The sequence below is a fragment of the Podarcis bocagei genome (genome assembly GCF_964188305.1).
Source record: "Podarcis bocagei genome assembly, chromosome: 14".
Classification (NCBI taxonomy): Eukaryota; Metazoa; Chordata; class Lepidosauria; order Squamata; family Lacertidae; genus Podarcis; species Podarcis bocagei.
Genome location: NC_138139.1, coordinates 50,724,406 through 50,745,447, shown reverse-complemented (window position 1 = coordinate 50,745,447; position 21,042 = coordinate 50,724,406). Strand labels below are relative to the sequence as shown.

The following is a 21,042-nucleotide window of genomic DNA, read 5'->3' as shown; positions in this document are numbered from 1 at the left end:
TGTGGAAGGCAGTACAATCAAACCTCAGTTGTTGAATGTAATTCGTTCCGGAAGCCCGTTCTGATTGGCTGCAGGAGCTTCTTGCACTCAAGAGGAAGCCGCATCAGATGTTCTGCTTTCGGAAAACATTTGAAACCCGGAACACCCAAAACACAGAACACCCAAAATAACAGTTTTGAGTGTTCAGGAGCCAAAACATTCCAAAACGGAAGCGTTTGGGAACCGAGGTTTGACTATATAAATAAGTTTTTCATAAATAATTAAAATTCAGTTTGATGGAATGAAGTAGGTGGGCTGTGGAGTGAGCAAAACTCACCCCTTGCTCCAGGAGCAGGAAGCTTGTTTGTTTTACTCACCTCAGTGGTGTCTCTATATGCACCCCTTTTCTTTTCTCCCATATAAGTGAATGACTGCTTTTCATTCTGCACACAGGAGCATTGCTGTATGAGGTAAAGATGTCTCCTGACAGTGGGTGGCTCTGCCTCCATTGACAAGATGGGAACAAATATGTATCTGTGTGCTGTTCATAAAGAGATACCATACAGCCTACCCTGATGTTTCTCCAGCATTTAGACCCTCCCCTCACATGCACCCTGCCTATCAACATAGAAACTGGGACATTTTCTAATAAACAGTAGATTGAGTATTGTACTTTTGTTATTCAGGAAAAGAAACCGGAGGAGGATACAGATGAAGAACTTTCTCCAGAGGAAAAGAGGACGTTGGAAAGAAAGCTGAAGAAAGAGCGCAAGAAGGAAGAAAAGAGATTAATGCGAGAAAAAGGGATCGTAGTTAAGAAAGTAGAACCTAAGAAACCATCACCATCAGAGTTGGCACTAAACTATTTAACTAGGTAAGTTCAATAGCTTTGAAAATTCCTCAAGAGTTGTTGGCTTCCATCTGTCTCAGAAGACAGTGGAGTGTGCCTTTGGGGTAAATGTTCAGAATACGTCATCTGTTTTGAACTTGCTACCAAATTTTATTCCTGAAGCACCAAGTGGAGGCAAATTCCAGTTATTTCAATGAAACTTGTTTCCAGGAAGTTTAGGATTAGGTTTAAATGGTGATAACTTCAACAGGTTGGTTAAAGTACAAGTTCTTAGAGTTAAGGTTAATATTGGGAGACCTACTTCAGTTGGTGTGGGACTGATGCAAGCCAGGCTTTCTGACAATCCTTTCAACGAGAGCATATAAAATCTATGCATAGTGATACAAAATGAATGATTGGGTTACAAATTGTCTCCTTATGCTCTCCTAAATGGCTTTCTTTCTTTCTTAACTCGGTGGCCCCATATGCATATGCGCAATATCACAAACTCCTTGCAGTTTCAAAAGCAGCATCCCATGTGGCAGTATGAGGAGTGGGACTTGCGTTATAGAAAAGCAAATTTAAATCCCTCATGGGCTCATGGAACTGGTTCTGTGTTTGGATCCCGGCCTATTTAATCCTCCCAAATTCCTGGTTTATTTTGTATAGTTGTCTCCCACTCTCAAGCTGGCATTTGTAGGATGCACAGGTAGCTTCTCATCCAGGTACTGACCAACCACAGATCTGCTTAGTTTCAACATGGTTGTTGTAGCACATACATGGTCTGAAATTAAGTGGGAACCCTTGTTCAGCAAGTACTGCAGGGAAGTTGAGTGCTGACATTTCCCTTAACCACAGTTAATGCAGAAGAGGCAATTCACTCGCAAGAGGGAATGAGAATGGGAAGGGGTACGGTGTAAATCTGGAGGCTGGCTCTCAGTTTCTGAATAGTACTTAGGAGGGAGGCAACGTCATGTCTGCACTGATCCCATAACAAGGTGACATAAAGCAGGCGAAACCAATTATATTCAGGCCAGACGTCCTCCTGTAAAAGTGGACAACACTATTTGTGCCTTGAATCCCAGAAGAGGTTTGCAAGTGAAGAAAAAGAGAGAGATCAGAAACCCTAAACCAGACCTTTAGAAACACATATCAAAGCAGCAATAAACCAAAAAGGTTGCAGCACACACTTTGAACATTCACACAACCTTTGTGCAGTTAGTTATTTTGTATTTAATAAGATGATTAAATGGAGATAAGTCATTGTTTTTTCCAAATAGAGATAAGTCATTGTTTTTCCATATGTACTGAAATTGCATGAAGTGTCTTAAAGTTATGCAGCTTTAATGATTCGAGGCAAAGTATTACATAACATTTGGTTGATAGAAAAGAACTAAAAGGGTTGTACATTTTAGAAAGTTTGGTGAAGAACAAAGCCTTATATTTGAATACCAGGGTTTTATAATTATATGCCAGGGTAAGTGAGTGGTTCCAGACTTCAAATAATGATTTACTGTAATTAGATATTGGGCCGGGGGGGGGGGGACAAACTTAAAATTCCAGTAGGGGATAAAAGGGAGAGGGGGTGGTTAAAAGTAAAAAGCTTCCATAACAGGCTACAGCCAATTACAGGACCCAGATAAACACAAAGGTGGTGTTTATTTTTTCCCAACAGCAACCCAGTTTCCACTCTAAAATCCAGAAGACTAGCATGTTACAAAATATAGGTTACCACTTGAAATAGCTCCAGTATCTGATCTCCAGCAGTACTTAGGACTAAAACACACAGGCAGGCTAAATGGTTGCTTATAACTTTTTAGTGTGGAGGGAGGAAATTAATTGCCTTCCAAGCCAGGGGAACATGTGTTTTTTGTGACATAACCCTCATAATGGAGTGGTAGCCAAATGACAGCAATATTCTCAATATGGAGCATAGCTGGAATTCTTCACCATTGTTGCTGGCAGGAGTAAGTTGCTCACATCTCACTACAATGAAGCAGTGTGCTCAACATTCAAGCCTGGTAGACCTTCATCTTGGTATTGGTCATTATCATCACATTCTCCTATGCTGTACTGGAGAAAACACAGCCCTGTTCCACACTGCTCTTTATAGGGAAGGCATCCAAGTATGAGCTGTCATAGTGGAAGGTGCTACACATGTTCTTGTGGAAGGACAACCATCTTGTGGAGCTTAGGTGGGCATCCTTCCATATTGAGTAATGAAGTGTCCTTTTCGGTTGACAATGTCAAAGACCTTTGTCAGGTCTTTGGAGGTGATGTACAAGGGGTGGCTCTGCTCTCAGCATTTCTCCTGCAGCTGACGCAGTGTGAATATCAAGTTGACTGTTGACCTCTGAACTTTAAACCAGCTTTGTGACTCAGGATAAACCCTGTCGGTGAGTAACTGTAATTTGTTGAGAACTACATGGGCAAAGACTTTCCCCACAGTACTCAGCAGGGAGATTTTTCGGTAGCTGTTGCAGTCATAGTGGTCACCTTTGTTCTTGTAGAGGGCCGGAATGCTGGAGTCGTACTTGTCTTGTGGCACGGATCCTGTTTCCCAGCATTGCAAGGGAAGGCCATGGAGGTGCATCATGAGGGGGGAGTTGAAACTGGCTTTCAGCACTTCACTTGAGATTCCGTCCTGTCCTGAGGCTTTATCACATGCCTGATAGTTAAGGATGGGAGAGACATCCAGCTCTTCCAAAGACAGACAGAGTCTGGATGCTGTCAACTACTGTGTCAGCAATCATGTTTTTCTGCAAGTGCTCTTCTTGATAGTGCTCATCTGCTTACTGCAGTCTGGGATGATCTCTCCAGACAAGGTTTTCAGTGGCACGGTTTTCCTGACTATTGGTCCAAAAGCTTTCTTCATACCTTCATACATTTTGCAAATGAGTTGAATGCTCTGACACAGCTTTAGCCAGTAATCATTGGCATACCATCTGGCAATCCTCTGGGCCTCACTTCTTGCCTTTCTCAGTGCAGACTTTAAACAGGAAATCACTCATAACATAATGGGATAGTCATTACAAATTTCCATGGTTGAAGGAAACACCTTAAAGTGACTTCCGATGCTAATAACACCTTGTAATTGAAGGAGTGTGAATACCTGCAGTATAAAGAGCAGATTAATGAAAGAACTTAGTCATGCATGACTATTTAGATGAGAATCCACCTAACTTTTCAGAAGCCATGTCAAGCAGCAGCTTTCCACAAAGAAAGCCAACTGGAACCTGTGTTTTGGTATAACTAATGCTAAAAGGGTGGTGTATAATTTTAATAATAAACAATAAATAAAATAAAATGATGAATTAAGTTGCGTAGTGTGGTGTTTGTTCGTTCCTGGTATTGTTCACGATTACTTGTGTTTAGTTATTAAGCAGAAATATCTGGCATTGCTTTCTATTGGCATCATAATCTTTGTGTTGTTTAGCTACACTCTCTTTAAGTCAGTTGAGCCTTTGGAAGGGCTGAAGTTGAAGAAAAAAATCAGCCTCAAAATTTTGAAAAGCTTCTCAAGTTACATTTATCTTGTTCCCCCCCCCCCCAGAGGAGAAGATGGTAGACTTCTAAGAACTGATCCAGCTAAGACTTCCTTGTTTGGGGGGGTGTATTTTCAGGAATGAGAAGACTGATAATTCTGCTTTTGATGTAGAAAAAAACAGGAAATACTGAGATAACATTCTTAACAAGGAAGTAAAAAAAGAAGGGTTCGCCCACAATTTCCCAAATGTTCTGTTTACTGTTTTATTTGGGCTGATTGTTCTGGATAGATCCTTATGACAAGCATGTTTAGATGTTTTTGCATCAGCAGCAAAGATAAAAGTGAGTGGGTGGGAATTGCAAATGTTAGTCAGCACATGGTACCTTATCTAGAAATGGTCACTTCTGACCTGGGCCATGTAAACAACTCTCCAGTATCTGAAAGAACCAGCAGAGGGCATAATTAAGTTTTCTCCGGCTCCCTAATGAAATGAGAATATGTTTGTCCCTTAGTATGCTTTGGCCAAAATGCTCATAACAGGAAAATACTCTCAAAAGCTTCTGGTGCATTTTATTTAAATATTTCTTATTATTCCTCTTCAGAAAGTGATTCCTGGGTGGTATACAACTGAACTGAAAAAATATACTGTACCATGAATTGCCCATACAACACACCATAGAAAAAAGAGCAAGCCATTTGGAAATCCTGAGTTAACTTTGCTTTTTTAAAAGTTTTAACCTGGAGTCTAAAAATAGTATTGGATGCCTCCTTAGGCTTTCACCGTGCCCTGCTACTAATTTTAAACTTTTTTTAAAAAAAAATCACATTTTCAAAATAATTGTTACATGCTTCCAGTGTTTATTAAAAATCCCTACAGATGTCTGAATAGAATTCACTTTAGGTAAAGATGGTGAAAGGTGTGGAAGTGTGAATTGCAGCAAACATGTACCTAAATGACCTCCTTCGCAGCTTTGTGTGTTCTAGAGAGGTTCCTGTCTGTGTGTCACATTTAGCAAGTTCTCTTGTTTCCTGGGGAACGCGGGTGGTGCTGTGGTCTAAAGCACAGAGCCTAGGGCTTGCCGATCAGAAGGTCGGCGGTTCGAATCCCAGCGACGGGGTGAGTTCCCGTTGCTTGGTCCCAGCTCCTGCCAACGTAGCAGTTCAAAACCATGAAGTGCAAGTAGATAAATAGGTACCACTCCGGCGGGAAGGTAAATGGTGTTTCTGTGTGCTGCTCTGGTTCACCAGAAGTGGCTTAGTCATGCTGGCCACATGACCCGGAAGCTGTACGGCTCCCTCGGCCAGTAAAGCGAGATGAGCGCTGCAACCCCAGAGTCGTCTGCGACTGGACCTAACGGTCAGGGGTACCTTTACCCTTTACCCTTTACCCTGTTTCCTGGAGATATATATATCCACTGTTTTCTCTGGGTGTGATGTCATACTTGTAGTGATCAAATGAGGCGTAATATGGGGGGGCGGGTAGGTGGGTGAGCCGCCCATGTTGCTGTTTTAAGCATTCACACAGTAGATCAGCAATAGTTTGCTCTGTCTCCTAAATCAGGGTGGTCCAACACATGGCCCAAGGGCCGCATGTGGCCTTCAAGGCCTTTTGAGGTGGCCTTCAGCAACATTTGATGCCCCACAACAGCCCTTTCACTGCCTTCCCAAAGCAGGGTAAGAATAGCATTGGGATTTGGGCAGGAGTCACAAGGCTCTGACAGGGTTCTAGAGTTCGCCTTCCTCCTTCCCAAAGCCTAGTTAATGCTTTCCCAGCTTTGGGAAGGAGGTAGCAGGGTTCTAGGACCCTACCAGAGTCTCGCGCCTCCGTGCCAAAGCCTAGTGCCAACATCAAATTATGACTTCACTATCCCCTCCACCATGCAGCAAGGCAGTGTGCAACCCATGGGTTAATGTTGAAGGACTCCTGCAGGCCACTTGGTAAGAAAGTCTGTCCTAAATGGATTTCCTGGTGTAAATCATCATAGCACTATAAATCACTAGGAAGTCCCCATTTCAAATCTCCCTGTAGACATCAAGTCAGTAGGCAGACTTAGGCAAACTGCTCACTCAGCCTCCACTGCTGATAAGCAATATGAGAATAATTGTACCTTGTAGGGTGGTTGTTAGCTTCATTGAGCTAGTATTATCTCAAATGCTTTGGATGTTCCACAGCACTATATAAACTTTAAATATTACTGTCATATTTTGGACTCCTCCATGGGAATGGCGTTGCAGTCTGGACAAGCCACCTATGCTCTCCAGGCCCTAGTAAAGTGTACTCTCTCCCTGTGGGCCCTCATGTCCACCACACCACTGTGTTGCCCCTGACTGGTTAGTCTACTTTGGGGCTTTATTAAGAAACAAAGTACAGTGGTGCCCCGCAAGACGAATGCCTCGCAAGACGGAAAACTCACTAGACGAAAGAGTTTTCCGTTTTGGAGGTGCTTCGCAAAATGAATTTCCTATGGGCTTGCTTCGCAAGACGACAATGTCTTGCGAGTTCCTGCTGGTTTTTTTCCTCCTCTCCCCCCTTTTCTAAGCCGCTAAGCCGCTTATCAGCTGATCCGATCAGCAGATAAGCCGCTAAAAGCCGCTAATAGCGCTAATCCGCTAATCTGTCAATGGGCTTGCTTCGCAAGACGAAAAAACCGCTAGACGAAGAGAATCACAGAACGGATTCTTTTCGTCTTGCGAGGCACCACTGTAGATTCCAGATGTCTAAAGTCTTCCCACCCTCGGATCAGACAGGAGAGCAGTGAAACCAAATTTGGTTTGCCAGTGCTTATTATTTATTTTTCTTTGTTTCCTGCCTCTTGTATGAGAAACTCAAACCTTCTTAGGACCTAAGTGTGTTGGTTGCTTGGCATACCAACATTGTCGGAAGACGATGTTTGGCTGTACTTTGTTTGCAAAGGAAACAAGTCAACAAGGTAAAGAGTTGGAAAACCAATTTCTTCTCAGGGGGAGCAGCAGGACACTGCGGAGGGGGAAATGCTTTCAACTAACTTTAAAGAGACAATTATATATGGTAATTAAGGAGGAATTATGTGTGGTGATAGAGGTGGGGTGCCTTCTAAAAAGGTTATTTAAAGCGACTTGAAAGAGGTGCTTATATGGCAGCAGCTTCAGTTATCCTATAATAATGTCTAGGAATGCCATGTCTTTTAAACAGGTATTTGATCAAATTGTCCCAGTCAGATAGCAAAATTCAGTAGGATTACCTTGTATTCCCTGCCAAGTAGGTGGAGAATTTGCAGTCTCTAATATACAGGCAGCAACCATTTTGCGAGGGTTCCCGGCCCCGATACAAGTTGGTGGAGTGCATATAAGTTTTGTCCCCCATTCCACCCCTGTTCTGCCTTCTTCAATTGGCCTAAAATGGTTGCCGCCTGTATTGTAACTTTGCAGTGACCAGTTAAATTTATATCAGGCAGATAGCAATACAGAATCTTTACTGTACCAGTTGAAATCAGCACTACTTCAGAAGGCCAACCAGGTCTTGGCTGTAGCACAGTGAAGGACAAACAGAAGCTCGACTAGTTTGACTATCTGAATCCAAATCTAAGCATAAAAATGCCACAACTGAAGCTTAAATGTTTGTTGATTAATCTGATAAATTATTAAAAACAGCAGACCAGTCTACAGATTTAAGATTATAAATACCACACACAGAAATACCTAACTACAAATGCCTTGCATTGTTTTAGGAGAGAGTCATACCTCCGAATGAGAAGGAAAACTTTTTTCTCATGCAAATATATGCAGTTTTCATTAATTAATCATCTAGAACTAATATGATTTATTAAGATTTCCTTATTTGAGTGACAGCCCTAGTAACAAATGATTTTTTCAGGGTGGGGTTGGGGAGGTTGCCACAGCTGACCTGGTTTCTCAGATCCCAGAAAAAATTGCTTTGTGGCACAGAAACACAACACTCTTTCCTTCCTCTGCCCCTTACTAGCAGGAAATATGAATACATATTTGTGAGTGTATTATACAGTGGTGCCTCGCAAGACGAAATTAATTCGTTCCGCGAGTTTTGTCGTCTTGCGAAGCACGGTGTCGGGAAAGTTTTGGAAAAGCTTCAAAAATCACCAAAGTCTTTAAAAACCTCAAAAAAGGCTACCACACCGCGTTCTATGAGTTGCTCCTCGAAGTCAAGTCGCAACTGTATTAACGGTGTTAAGAAAAAGGAAACAAACTTGCAAGACGTTTCCGTCTTGCGAAGCAAGCCCATAGGGAAAATTGTCTTGCGAAGCAGCTCAAAAAACCAAAAACCCTTTCGTCTAGCGAGTTTTTTGTCTTGCGAGGCATTCGTCTTGCGAGGTACCACTGTAGTTCTTTTAAATAGTGTGTTGTTTCATATTTTATTGAATGCTTTGTAAAGTCTGGATTGAGCTTTTTAAAATTTTCCCTGTTCTAGATCCATCACAGCTATCATGCTGCCTTGAATTATTGTTGTTTGCCTGCTTGAGTCATGGAAATTTATCTCATGTTGTTTGGTTACATTTATATAATGCATCATATTTTAAAACATGTCAACAGTTTATATGACCGGACAAGAGGCCCATGCTGAGAAAAATCTGGACTTAATTATGTAAAGCTAACTGAGTCTCAGCAGGTGTGTCTAACAATATACTTCTATCAAAATTTTGGGCCCCTGTGGGACTGCTTTCTCTGCCTCTGAGAACATAATTTTTTTGGTTCTACTGACCTTTCTCAACTCAAGTTCGTCAGTGAGGAGCTTCTTGTAAAAGATGTCAGTTTATTACACTTGAATCTATCAACATTTTCTTTAATACTTGTTTCAAGAAAACTTATGTTCTAGTCTAAGAAGTTAGGATAAACTAGTGTTTTCTTAACTAAGAAGTTAGTAATCTGTAAATCCTAATATCCAATTTCAGTATATTTTGTCTCAAGTTCACTGTAAAATAATTTTGTGTACTGGTGGTTTTCTTTTACAAAACAGATTAGCAATCCACATTTCAGTAGTACAATACAGTGAACAATAAAGCTGTATCTGAATCAACCCTAACACTCCTATGAAGGGAGGAACTGGAGAAGTAGACACACTTTATAAAATCTAGTCAGTAATTTTGGACAAAACTTCCTTTCACTTGGTATCACCACTGGATTATTGAAATAAATCATTTTTGTAAAGGAACAAAACAAAGCTAAGGGTCCTGATTACCAATAGCTGGATGGATTCTCCTTACACAGATTATTTACTGAGCCTGAACCTTTCTGATGAGGGAGAGCCATTGATCAGCCTAAGTGGGCAGATTCACACTGAGGTCCAGCGCCAAGGGCCTTCTGGCTGTTCCCTCACTGTGAGAAACAAAGTTACAGGGAACCAGGCAGAGGGCCTTCTCGGTAGTGGCGCCCGCCCTGTGGAACGCCCTCCCATCAGATGTCAAGGAAATAAACAACTATCTGACTTTTAGAAGACATCTGAAGGCAGCCCTGTTTAGGGAAGTTTTTAATGGCTGATGTTTTAATGTATTTTTACTATTTTGTTGGAGGCCGCCCAGAGTGGCTGGGGAAATCCAGCCAAACGGGCAGGGTATAAATAAAATTATTATTAATTATTATTATTATTATATCTGAGAAGTTGGCGACTCACCTCATGTGCATAGAGTGGTGGGTTGCTTTTGAAAGAAAAATAGTCAAAGGGTGTAGTCCGCTTGAAAGTTCTCCCGCAGAGTAGAGTTCTTGCACACACCCCATTCATTTAAATGGTACTTGTAGAAGTTACCTTTAAAAATTCCACTATGTGCTCCTAAAGTAGCTCTTTGATTGTGCTTAAGTAGTATCTCATTTTTAAAATAACCAGAAAAATAAGAAATGAATCTTTCTTTATATTTGTTACCAGATTTGTTTCCCATTTTCTGATATCCAATTAATATGGGGCCACAGGAAATTAAATTGGCAAACTGAATGCATGTTTAACTGTTGGAGATGCTGAGTTTTTTATTGTCTGCAACCTTGTTCTCCTGCCATCGTGTCTGCATACAGCAAAGCTGTCACAATATTTATGCAGTTTTTTCGGTTCGGACACACTCTTTGGGGTTGCAGCATACAATAGTGAATGGTGTGAAGAATAATAATAATAATGCCTTAGGTCTCTGCATGAAAAATACCTGCTGCTTGCAGAGTCAGCTGGTGTTGTTTCTGTTGCTAATAGGAGGGGCCTAAGGCCAAAGTACAAGAGGGTATGTGTTTTGCAAAACACCATCAAGACTTGGATCTCAAAAAATCATTTACTTGGGTTAAGTCAGTAAGGCTAGTAATGCCAGGGTTAAGGACATTGTCCTACATTTCATTTCTTTTTCCATATTCCCAGTGCTATTTTCTAGAAAAAGAGATGCTGAAGCTCACCGTCCGGGAAAACCTGGACTTATTTTTTTGTCCGGAAACTCACTTTTGGGAATATGGCAACCCTATGTGCCACTGTTGCCCAGCTATGATTAGTAGTGGGAACACTGGAGCCACTAAGACCATTAGAGAGTGCATTAAATTTTGAGCTAGGTAATCTTACCTTTGGTTAAATAATAAAAAAGGAAATTCATTTTACCGTTTGCACTGTGAGTTTCTGTTTGAAGATGCTGCTGAAGGACATTCTTGATAGGGATGATGCCACCTACAGGAAGAACCAGGCAGAGTCCTCTGAAGCCTTTTGCCTCCTCTCAAGGGGAGAGGCTAAGCCGCCCCACCCTGCAGACCCACTGTTGAACAACCCCTTGACCCCTAAATTTGAGAGTGGAGCAACAGCCTTCTAGCTACAGAACTAGCAATTCATGCACAGCATGTTCTTTCCCGGAGATCATCTGGGGTGGGGGAAGGGACTGAAGGCTTTATTGCACAAGGGTGTAATTAACAGCCTGTTGGTGAGGAACAAACTGCACATCTCCCTAGTGCACCTTCTTTCCCAGAGAACTGATGACTTTATTTGTAGATCACCTTGCGACCTTCCTTAGGATATAAATATGCTGCGGGCCATATTAGAAATGAGAAGGAGAGAGAAGCAAATAGGAACAGATTAAGAGCAGGTGCTAGTTCTGTATGTCCATTAAAAAAAATACTTCCACAGGGTTGGGACTTTTAAGCAAAACTATATTGGAACCTTAGCATGTTATGAGATCATTGTGCATGATTAAAAAAACCAAGTCTTACTCAGAGCTCGTTCCTAGCCCTACTCCTCAAATGCTCTTCCTCCTTGAAGGCACCTGTGGCTGTTAGGGAGAAGGCACAATCTTGCTACATTTGCTCTCCTGTAGTAAAAGAGGGATTCTGAGTGAAGATGGTGATGTGCAATGTTTTATTTTGAATAGTTCTAAGGTCAGTTGCAACATACTGGCATGGTGGATCTGTTGTTTTGGTTTAATTATTTACTTGTGTTTTATCTTGTATTTTATTCTGAGAACTGCCCTGGGATCTCTTGATGAAGAGCTATATATACATTTAATAAATAATAATACATGTTTAGTTTTACATTTAGTTTAAGTGGTATGGTTCCATTTGAATGGCAGTAATGGCTGTAATAGCACACAGAGTAGCCCTCTATGCACTAGCTGGAAAAAAAATCAGGAAAAAATATTGAAATAAAATCGCTATAAATAGTAGTAGTGATTTGGAGGTTTAATTTGAAATCAAGCTGGATTTGAATTTGTTGGTGTTTCTAGTAACCTCCCTCTTACCTCATGGCTGTTGGTTCATATTATGGATGCATGATCTGTATTGCTTTATTGGTACTTTTGCTGCAGGTTTGTCATTGCCTTTGGCTAGAAGAATAAACTTATATTGAAAATGAATTGTAGTAGAAGAGGTTCTAAGGATGTCTGAAAAGTGACTACATGTTGCTTTGTTAGACATTTCAAAATTAACTTACCTTACTAGGACTTCATTTTTTAAAAAATACAATAATCTGGTATTTCCTCCCCCCGCTTCAGTCTGGTCCATGAGTTTATCTAATCATAAACATTCTCAGATAAAATATAACAGCTGTAAAACTGAATTAATATTGAAGCTAGCCATCCTGCTGTGAGCACTTCCTCCAGCACATAAAAGTACGTAACAGGTGTTAAATATCTGAGTACAAAGCTCATATTTCTCTGCCTGAATCCTTCCTGCAAAATAGCAGTTTAATTTGCAAATTTAATTCCAACAAAATACTTTCCTTCTTAATGATTCTCATTTCCAGCAAAATAAAATGTTGTGTAAGTGAATTTTCTTAGCAATTCATTAAACTTCAGGATATGTAGTAATTATGTTAGTTTAATTGACATTTGCACTATGCACAATGCAAGAAGCTCTGAAACTGTTAAGCATACTTGATGTGAATTTTCTGTGTCTTTGAACAGTTCTTTACTAAACTTGAAAATGTCGCAAAAGGGAAATGAATCAGCATCTGGCTAAATCTAGAAACTGACCTTCAGTTTGAGTGTTCACACACTTAACATAGGGACACTTAACAAATGGCCATTTCGTATTTGCATCAGACTTCTCTTCCCCTTCATACAAACAGCTCCATCACATCTACTTATCTGTATGCAAATTTTCTTTTTATATGGAGGTACATTCCATCTATGAGTGTCATACTGCAGTCTTGACACTAGTTTATCTCATCTGTTATTAGTGAGAAATAGGGCAGAATATCACTGTCCTGTGCTATAGCATAACCACATGAAATACTGAACTTTGATTACTGGAGGGATAGCTCCGTTGGTACAGCATGAGACTCTTAATCTCAGGGTTGTGGGTTTGAGCCCCACATTGGGTTAAAGATTCCTGCACTGCAGGGGTTTGGGCTAGAACAGGGGTCAGCAACCTTTTTCAGCCGTGGGCCGGTCCACCGTCCTTCAGACCATGTGGTGGGCCGGACTATATTTTGGGGGGAAATATGAACGAATTCCTATGCCCCACAAATAACCCAGAGATGCATTTTAAATAAAAGCACACATTCTATTCATGTAAAAACACTAGGCAGGCCCCACAAATAACCCAGAAATGCATTTTAAATAAAAGGACACATTCTACTCATGTAAAAACACGCTGATTCCTGGACCATCCGGCGACTGGGCCGGACTAGAATGATCCTTGTGGTCCCTTCCAACTCTACAAGTCTGTGATTTCTTTCTTTCTTTCTTTCTTTCTTTCTTTCTTTCTTTCTTTCTTTCTTTCTTCCAGAGGAGGGTCAAACCACACTTCATGTGGGAATACTATAGCTATGATTCTTAACAGCTTTTTAATTTACAAATAGTAGCTGGAAAGACGTAGCCCTTATCCAAACTGGTGTGTTCCACATCAACTGCCCTTGGCAGATTTTTGTAATAGAAAAAGATACTGGGAGTTCCAGTTATAGAACACCCACATCACATGTGCTTTGACCCTAACTTGGGCAAGAATCCAAGGGGCTGGTTTAGATTGCCCAGTGGGATTTTAAAAAAAACTTTTAAAATTTATAGTCTTTAAAGAACAGGCACCACTCTGACATATGGGGTCTATGTGTGAGTGTGTGCACGTGTGAGGAAGAGAGAGAGAGAGCTGTCCATTTAATAAATCAAATGTTGGTTAAGTATTTAAAAGAGTAATTTGTCCAGATAATAGAGAGCTCATAAACAAAAACATTAGCCCCACTGCCAAGATCCCCAAAAACAGTGTATCTCTCTTTCTGGATCCTTGCCCAAGTGTTCCTTTGCAGATACTGGTTCCAGCTGCATTTTCTCTGCATTCAAGTACATATTGTTATGCATTGTGACTTATTAAATAATGAGGGATCTCTGTCTTGCCACTGGTGCTTACATATTTCTCTGAGCTGCTCCAGTCATCGACCCTTTCCTCATGCCGACTTTCTGCAGGAAGTGTTTTTGTGGCACACAGGCTCAGTGTGTGGAGTGGTGTAAAACACTTTAAAACCATGTTGGCAAATCAAATGGGTAAAATAAAAATTTATCTGAAAAAATATTTGTTGACTTAGTGTGATTTACTAACATTTTCCTTGTTGAACAGTTTTATACTACGTCTTGTAAAGAATTAATAGCTCTGACTTACTCCTGGGGAACATGAAAGCTCTTCGTTTATGGCCCAGCCCTGTGAAATACACTAGTCCATCCTTGTTCCAGTGAAGCATTTAAGCTTGTCAACCAAAGATAAAATTAAAATTTAAAACAGCTGAACATGATTATTAATCATTCAGCTCCAGGGAGTCATTAAAATTTCCCAACCTCTGAGTACAAATAATAGATTACATCTATAAATACATGAAGAATTTTCATACAATTATTACTTCTTCCATTTTTCATTAAAGGGGTGGTGCCAGAAAAGGTGTAGTTGGTTTTAGAAATGTAGATATCTTAGTACAAAGTGTTCCTTCTTTTTCTTCTGAGTTCATCTGCCACTGCCACAGGAACAAAGATGGGGGGGGGGGGAATGAGATTTCTCTTTTCAGTTTGGGAATATTTTTGTGTTTAAATTCTTTGATAAACTTTCAGGCTGCTTGAAAATTTCTTATGAATGTCTGCTGCATTACTTTCTTTGTACCTTAATATTTTGGAATTGAGAAGTGAAGGAGCCTATGCCAGGGAGCACACATACCATCAGCTCCTGAAAGAACCATCAAGGACCTGAAAGAGATGTTGAGGCGGTTCCTCTTCCACCATCCCTGGGGCTGCAACAGACCAGGGACCACACATACTAATGGGTCCCAGTTGGCCTGAGAGACCTCTGTCACTCTACATTTGTGTTTGTGCGTGTTTCAAAATTCTAAATCACATTGGTTGCCTTGGCAGAAAGGCAGTGCATAATTCCATTAAATAAACAATTGCAGGACCAGATCCGTATGTAGCATAAGCTCTATTGAATTCATGCCTGAGTTCCTTGTTTGTCCCATTTTGCTTATGAAGTGAAAGAGAAATGCAAAATAGGTGAGCCATTGTGTTTTTGAACAATGTTTTGTCGATGCTGGAGTGCACCAAGTTTTGAGCGACTCATAACTTCCCATCAGTTGCTGTGGCTAAAAGTTGTTTTAAAAGTTGCCTCAAAAGCTAACAAGCCACATTTAGGGTTGCTGAAAATTAAAGATTGGTCTGGTCTCTACCATGGAAGGTGGCCTGCTAGTTATCCTGGTCCCGGTTGTTTGCACCTTTAAGATCTTTTCAGGAGACCCTGCTGTACCACAGGGATGTCCAACAGGTCGATCCTCGGGTGATAGCGGTAGATCGCGGGCTCATTTTCCTATGCAGGGGGGAAAGAGCATCCATGTGCATGCCATCCTGACCTGGCGAGCGTCTCTCATTGCTCAGCCACCAGCGCTGGCGCCCTGCTACGCTGGTGTGTATGAAGCCCCTGCCAGCAGGTTGCATCAACTTCACTCCATCAGGAGGCTTCACATGTCCCTGGGCGTGCTGGTCTACCCATGTGATCTGGCGTTGGTAGACGGTTCCTGGTGCCCGTCCTCCTCTTCCCCGCAACAGCCCTACCAAAGGCCTGCCTAAGTGCTGTATTGGAGGTGAGGTGAGAGCGGTGGAGTGTACAGTGGTACCTCTGGTTACATACTTAATTCGTTCTGGAGGTCCGTTCTTAACCTGAAACTGTTCTTAACCTGAAGCACCACTTTAGCTAATGGGGCTTCCTGCTGCCGCCGTGCCGCCAGAGCATGATTTCTGTTCTCATCCTGAAGCAAAGTTCTTAACCCGAGGTACTGTTTCTGGGTTAGCGGAGTCTGTAACCTGAAGCGTATGCAACCTGAGGTAACCCCCCCCAAAAAAAGCTCAACAATTGTAGCCTGGCCCCCGAAAAGAAGCTCAACATTCCCCCCCCCCCTTGGGTAGATCACTGCCGTTTTTTTATTACGGGAGTAGATCACAGTATCTTGGGAGTTGGACGTCTCTGCTGTACCACAACCAACAAATTATCACTTGGTGACAACACAGAAGCAGGCCTTCGTGTTGATACATTCAATCCTCTAGAACAGTGTTTCCCAACCGGTGTTCCGCGGCACACTACTGTGCCGTGAGACACCGGCTGGTGTGCCGTGGGAGGGAGGCGGGCGAGAGGCGGCGGCGAGAGGCGGCGGCGGCGGCGAGGATCCGCGTCGAGCCGGGGCGGCTCCGCGGTGGTGGTGCCGAGCGGCGGGGCAGCGCGCGCAAAAGGGAGGCGCGCGAGACAGCGGAGGAGGAGGAGGCCGGCATGTCCGGGCAGCAGCAGCAACAGCAGCAGCAGCAGCAACTCCCGGCGACGGCTCCTCCTCCGCCCGCTATCGCAGCCGCCGCCGCCTCAGCTGCCGCCGCCGCCTCAGCTGCCCTCGCTCTGCTGCCTCCTCCCACCCCGGCAAGGGGGAGGGAAAAAACTTTCATTTCTGTGCGTCCCTCCCAGCGTGACGCTGCGCGCTGACGTCACGGGGCGGGGCTTTAATGGTGGTGTGCCGCGAGATTTTTTTCCGGTAAGCAGGTGTGCCGTTGCCCAAAAACATTTGGGAAACACTGCTCTAGAACACCCTCTTTCAGATAATTTGTGAGGCAGAGACAGTAATGACCATTAAATGATACTTTAAAACTTTTATGTATACCCAAGTTTTCCTGCACTCTTAGTTTTTAATTTCTTTGTTTTATATATGGCTCAGTTTTATTTGTAAGAATCGGCTGCTTTTTGTTTTTATCTCATTTTTAGGAAATGTTATTTAAGATTGTGCTTTTATGTAAACTTCTTTAGATATTTTTGTTAAGTGGTAATTTTTTTATAAATAAAGCAGCAGCAGCTGTCAGTACAAAAATATTATCATTTCTTTTCTGCATTCTTAAAGAATGCATGCTGCTTATCACCAAATAAGTTGTTAAAATTTGTCCTAACTCTCAGGATACAGAGCAGGTTAAAAGTTTAAAGCCACAAACACACTTGTATAGGGTAGGTTTTGTGGAGTCTGAGTAAACATGCTTGGGGTTTTGCTATAAATAAATAAGGGTCCTGCAGCAAATTTACCATCTTCCATATGAACTAGAGTTGATAATGACATTGTTAAAGTATTTCACTTGAATGCATTTCTGCAAAATTTGCCTTCATGAAGATGCAAGAACTGGATGCTTTCTCTTTTTACCATTATAATCCCTAGTTTTCCCTTTGTCCATTATGGTGGAGGAAGGACTGACTAATAGAAGAATACACAGCGTAAAATTTTATTAGAAACATCTGTTCATTCATATTAGGCAGTTCCTGATTGCCAGTAAGTCTTAATCAGGGTGATGCACCTTGTAACAGCTACCCAGTTTCAAATCTCTTAAAATAGACCAAGCATGAGAGTAAACAGCACAAGTTCCTTACGAAATGTGCCTGGTTGTAATCTGGTCTTTGGCATCCTAGCAACGCCCAAAGTCGTCTGAAGAGTTTCAGATCTCCAGTTGCTTTATAGCTCCTCTGTTCTTTTTACTCAGTTTCAACTTGAGTGGTGTTTTTTATGATACAGCAGAAACACTTCAGAAAGTTATCTTAATAATTTTGCTGTAATGTCATACTGATGGTGAGATACTCATATTATAATGCTACATTAGATCTTGTAAGGACAACATCAGACAGCGTTAGATTATTAACGTTGTTCTGCTTGTTTCTGTTGGATCTTTGCTAGAGATTGTGTGTAGTCGTTTAGTCGATCCGACTCTTCGTGACCCCCTGGACCAGAGCACGCCAGGCACTCCTGTCCTCCACTGCCTCCCGCAGTTTGGTCAGACTCATGTTTGTAGCTTCGAGAATACCATCCAACCATCTCGTCCTCTGTCGTCCCCTTCTCCTTGTGCCCTCAATCTTTCCCAACATCAGGGTCTTTTCCAGGGAGTCTTCTCTTCTCATGAGGTGGCCAAAGTATTGGAGCCTCAGCTTCATGATCTGTCCTTCCAGTGAGCACTCAGGGCTGATTTCCTTCAGAATGGAGAGGTTTGATCTTCTTGCAGTCCATGGGACTCTCAAGAGTCTCCTCCAGCAGCATAATTTAAAAGCATCAATTCTTCGGCGATCAGCCTTCTTTATGGTCCAGCTCTCACTTCCATACATCACTACTGGAAAGACCATGGCTTTAACTATACGGACCTTAGTACAACAATAGGTAAAGGTAAAGGTACCCCTGCCCGTACGGGCCAGTCATGTCCGACTCTAGGGTGGCGCGCTCATCTTGCTCAAGAGGCCGGGAGCCAGCGCTGTCCGGAGACACTTCCGGGTCACGTGGCCAGCGTGACTAAGCGGCATCTGGCGAGCCAGCACCAGCGCCGCACACGGAAACGCCGTTTACCTTCCCGCTATAAAGCGGTACCTATTTATCTACTTGCACTTTAGGGGTGCTTTCGAACTGCTAGGTGGGCAGGAGCAGGGACCAAGCAACGGGAGCTCACCCCATTGCGGGGATTCAAACCGCCGACCTTGCGATCAGCAAGTCCTAGTACAACAAAATATATTAAAACTTATTAATAAGTTCACTCTTGCTAGCCATTACATACTGTACAGTGGTACCTCCGGTTACGAACTTAATCTGTTTCGGAGGTCCATTTGTAACCCGAAACCGCTCGCAACATGAGGCGCGCTTTCACCAATGCCGCCTGCTGCGCTGCTGGCGTGTGACTTCCGCTCGCATCCTGAGGCAAAGTTTGCAACAAGGGGCATCTACTTCCAGGTTAGCAAAGCTCGTAACCCAAAGTGTTCGCAAGCAGTACAGTACGTAACACGAGTTTCCACTGTACATATAAGCCAAATTTCTCCTGTGACACTGCATTTTAGGGAACAATCTGTAATAGCATTTATATAGTACTTTGGGGTGAGTGTTCAAAGCACTTTTCAAATATTATGTTGTCCTTTACAACAACCTTGTAAGCTAGGTCACTATTATCCCATATTCCAGTTGGGTGGGGGCAGGAAGAGCCAAGGCAGAAGGAGTGACTTGCCTTGGGATGCCTGTCATGGGACAGACTACAGACATGGGCTACTTCACATGTTACAAGCAGCTTCTAACCCGGGAGGGAGGCATTTTCATGTGTGACACCATTGCATGGGGTGAGCTATGTGTAGATTGCACATTAACACCTTCATAGAAGAACCTTTTGTGTGAGGATTTTGTGATGTGCAAAGTATTCCCTGTGCCTTTTTCTGTCGTCATCATCATTATCCAGCTGCATATTATATCCTACATACTGCTTAGACACTGCAAATTATTGTACAATGAAAAAAGCAAAAACTAACTTGCTTGTTTAAAAAGTCATCTTTTGAGATTTCAAAGAGAAAATGGTGAAGTCGAATGAGGGGACGCTACAGCACTTGGGACCTTCGAAGCTGTTCAGGTACCTAATATGTGACATGAGCAAATAGTTTGGTTTTGGGTGTTTTAATGAGAGCACTTTCCCCTCCCATATTCTTCCATGTTGTTTTTCCTCTTAAAACTCAAATGAGGCCAGGAAGAGGGGGGGGGGTGGAATCCTCTCCAAATGAAAAATAAATAAAAAATGAAACCAACCAGAAAACCCTCTAATCCGTTGGAAACATCCAAAATAAGCTGTCAGGCTTAGCCAAGCTCAGATCTGCTCCCCACCAAGAATATTTTTAATGCATGTATCAGACAGTTTGTGACATTGTGGTATTGCGGGGGAAGAAGAAAATGAGACAGTATTATGCCTTTTTTTTTTTTTTTTTACATTCCCCTGAGGCTGGTAACATATCCATCGCCTGGTGGTTGTTTTAAAAAAATGTGTATAAATGAGAGGGATTAGCCACCCTGTTTGTAAATGATCCCGCATGCTTGAGCGATACTCGTGCCAGCAGTTGGGGCCCACTTTCCCCTCCGCAGCTACCCCCCAAGATGTTCGTTGTGGGAGGGAAATGAAAATAAGTTGCTTTTCCTCTTTCATGTTGCAGTGTTGCCTAATCAGTGCTGACCTCAACCCTGAAGCTGACCAGAATTAGGTGTAAGATAACATGGGCATCTGGACAGAACTATTAGCACATCTGCATTGTCTCATAGTCAGCACAGAATAAAAATAAGTAGTCTGATAAATATTTTAATGCTATGCAGATAATGGCTTTACTAATTCTGCGCAGCCAGGCTGGGATAGCAGGCTTGTTGGTTTTTGAATGTCTGATGTAGATTTTTTTCAATTTTGTTGTTCTGTATGGGACATTGACAGTAAAGACTATCATATCGTATCATATGTAGTGGGGACACAAATTAACACAGGACTGATCCATGCAATGAGATTGGGGCACACCTCTCATATGGCAACCTTATCAGTCCTTTGCATGCCCCTGTTTGGACATGATGCTCAGTGCATAGGTGTCTGATGGAGCAGCTGGCTTTCTCCCAAACCCACATGTAGGTTTTACACAGTATTTGCACAATAATGCCACACACATGGGCAGCCTATAAGCTAAATGACTTCCAGTTGAGGGAGGTGGGTGTTAGGAGTCATGCTGACATGGTAATGTAATCATTTCCCTGTTAAATTTCCTTGGTTTACTGTGTCCGGGTCTTTCTCTTAAGATTGGACCTAGTAGCTACTGCTGCAGTTACTAATCACAGAAGGTAGAAGGTTTATATTCAGCATTCATCCTTTTTTATGCCCTTTATGCCCTTCTTTTTGCAGTAACAACAAGAGTCTGAATCCCCATTCCCACCTTACCAGGAGCTATATTTGCAGGGGGGTCAGAAGGAAGCAGAAAGCCTCCAGAATCGATTTGCAGTGTGAGGCACTTTGCTTAGACATGTCCATCGTTGGTTGGATGT

The 21,042-nt window shown here is 42.3% G+C and overlaps 1 protein-coding gene across 4 annotated transcripts in view; it reads left to right on the top strand.

The window, feature by feature from the left end:
- CHLSN (cholesin) overlaps positions 1 to 21,042 on the top strand; it is a 144,991-nt gene that overhangs the window by 116,767 nt on the left and 7,182 nt on the right. For all 4 annotated transcript variants that reach the window (XM_081169756.1, XM_081169759.1, XM_081169758.1 and 1 more), the window contains one exon: positions 666 to 853. In XM_081169756.1, coding sequence (XP_081025882.1) covers positions 666 to 853 — 188 coding nt within the window. The remainder of the gene's footprint in view (positions 1 to 665; positions 854 to 21,042) is intronic.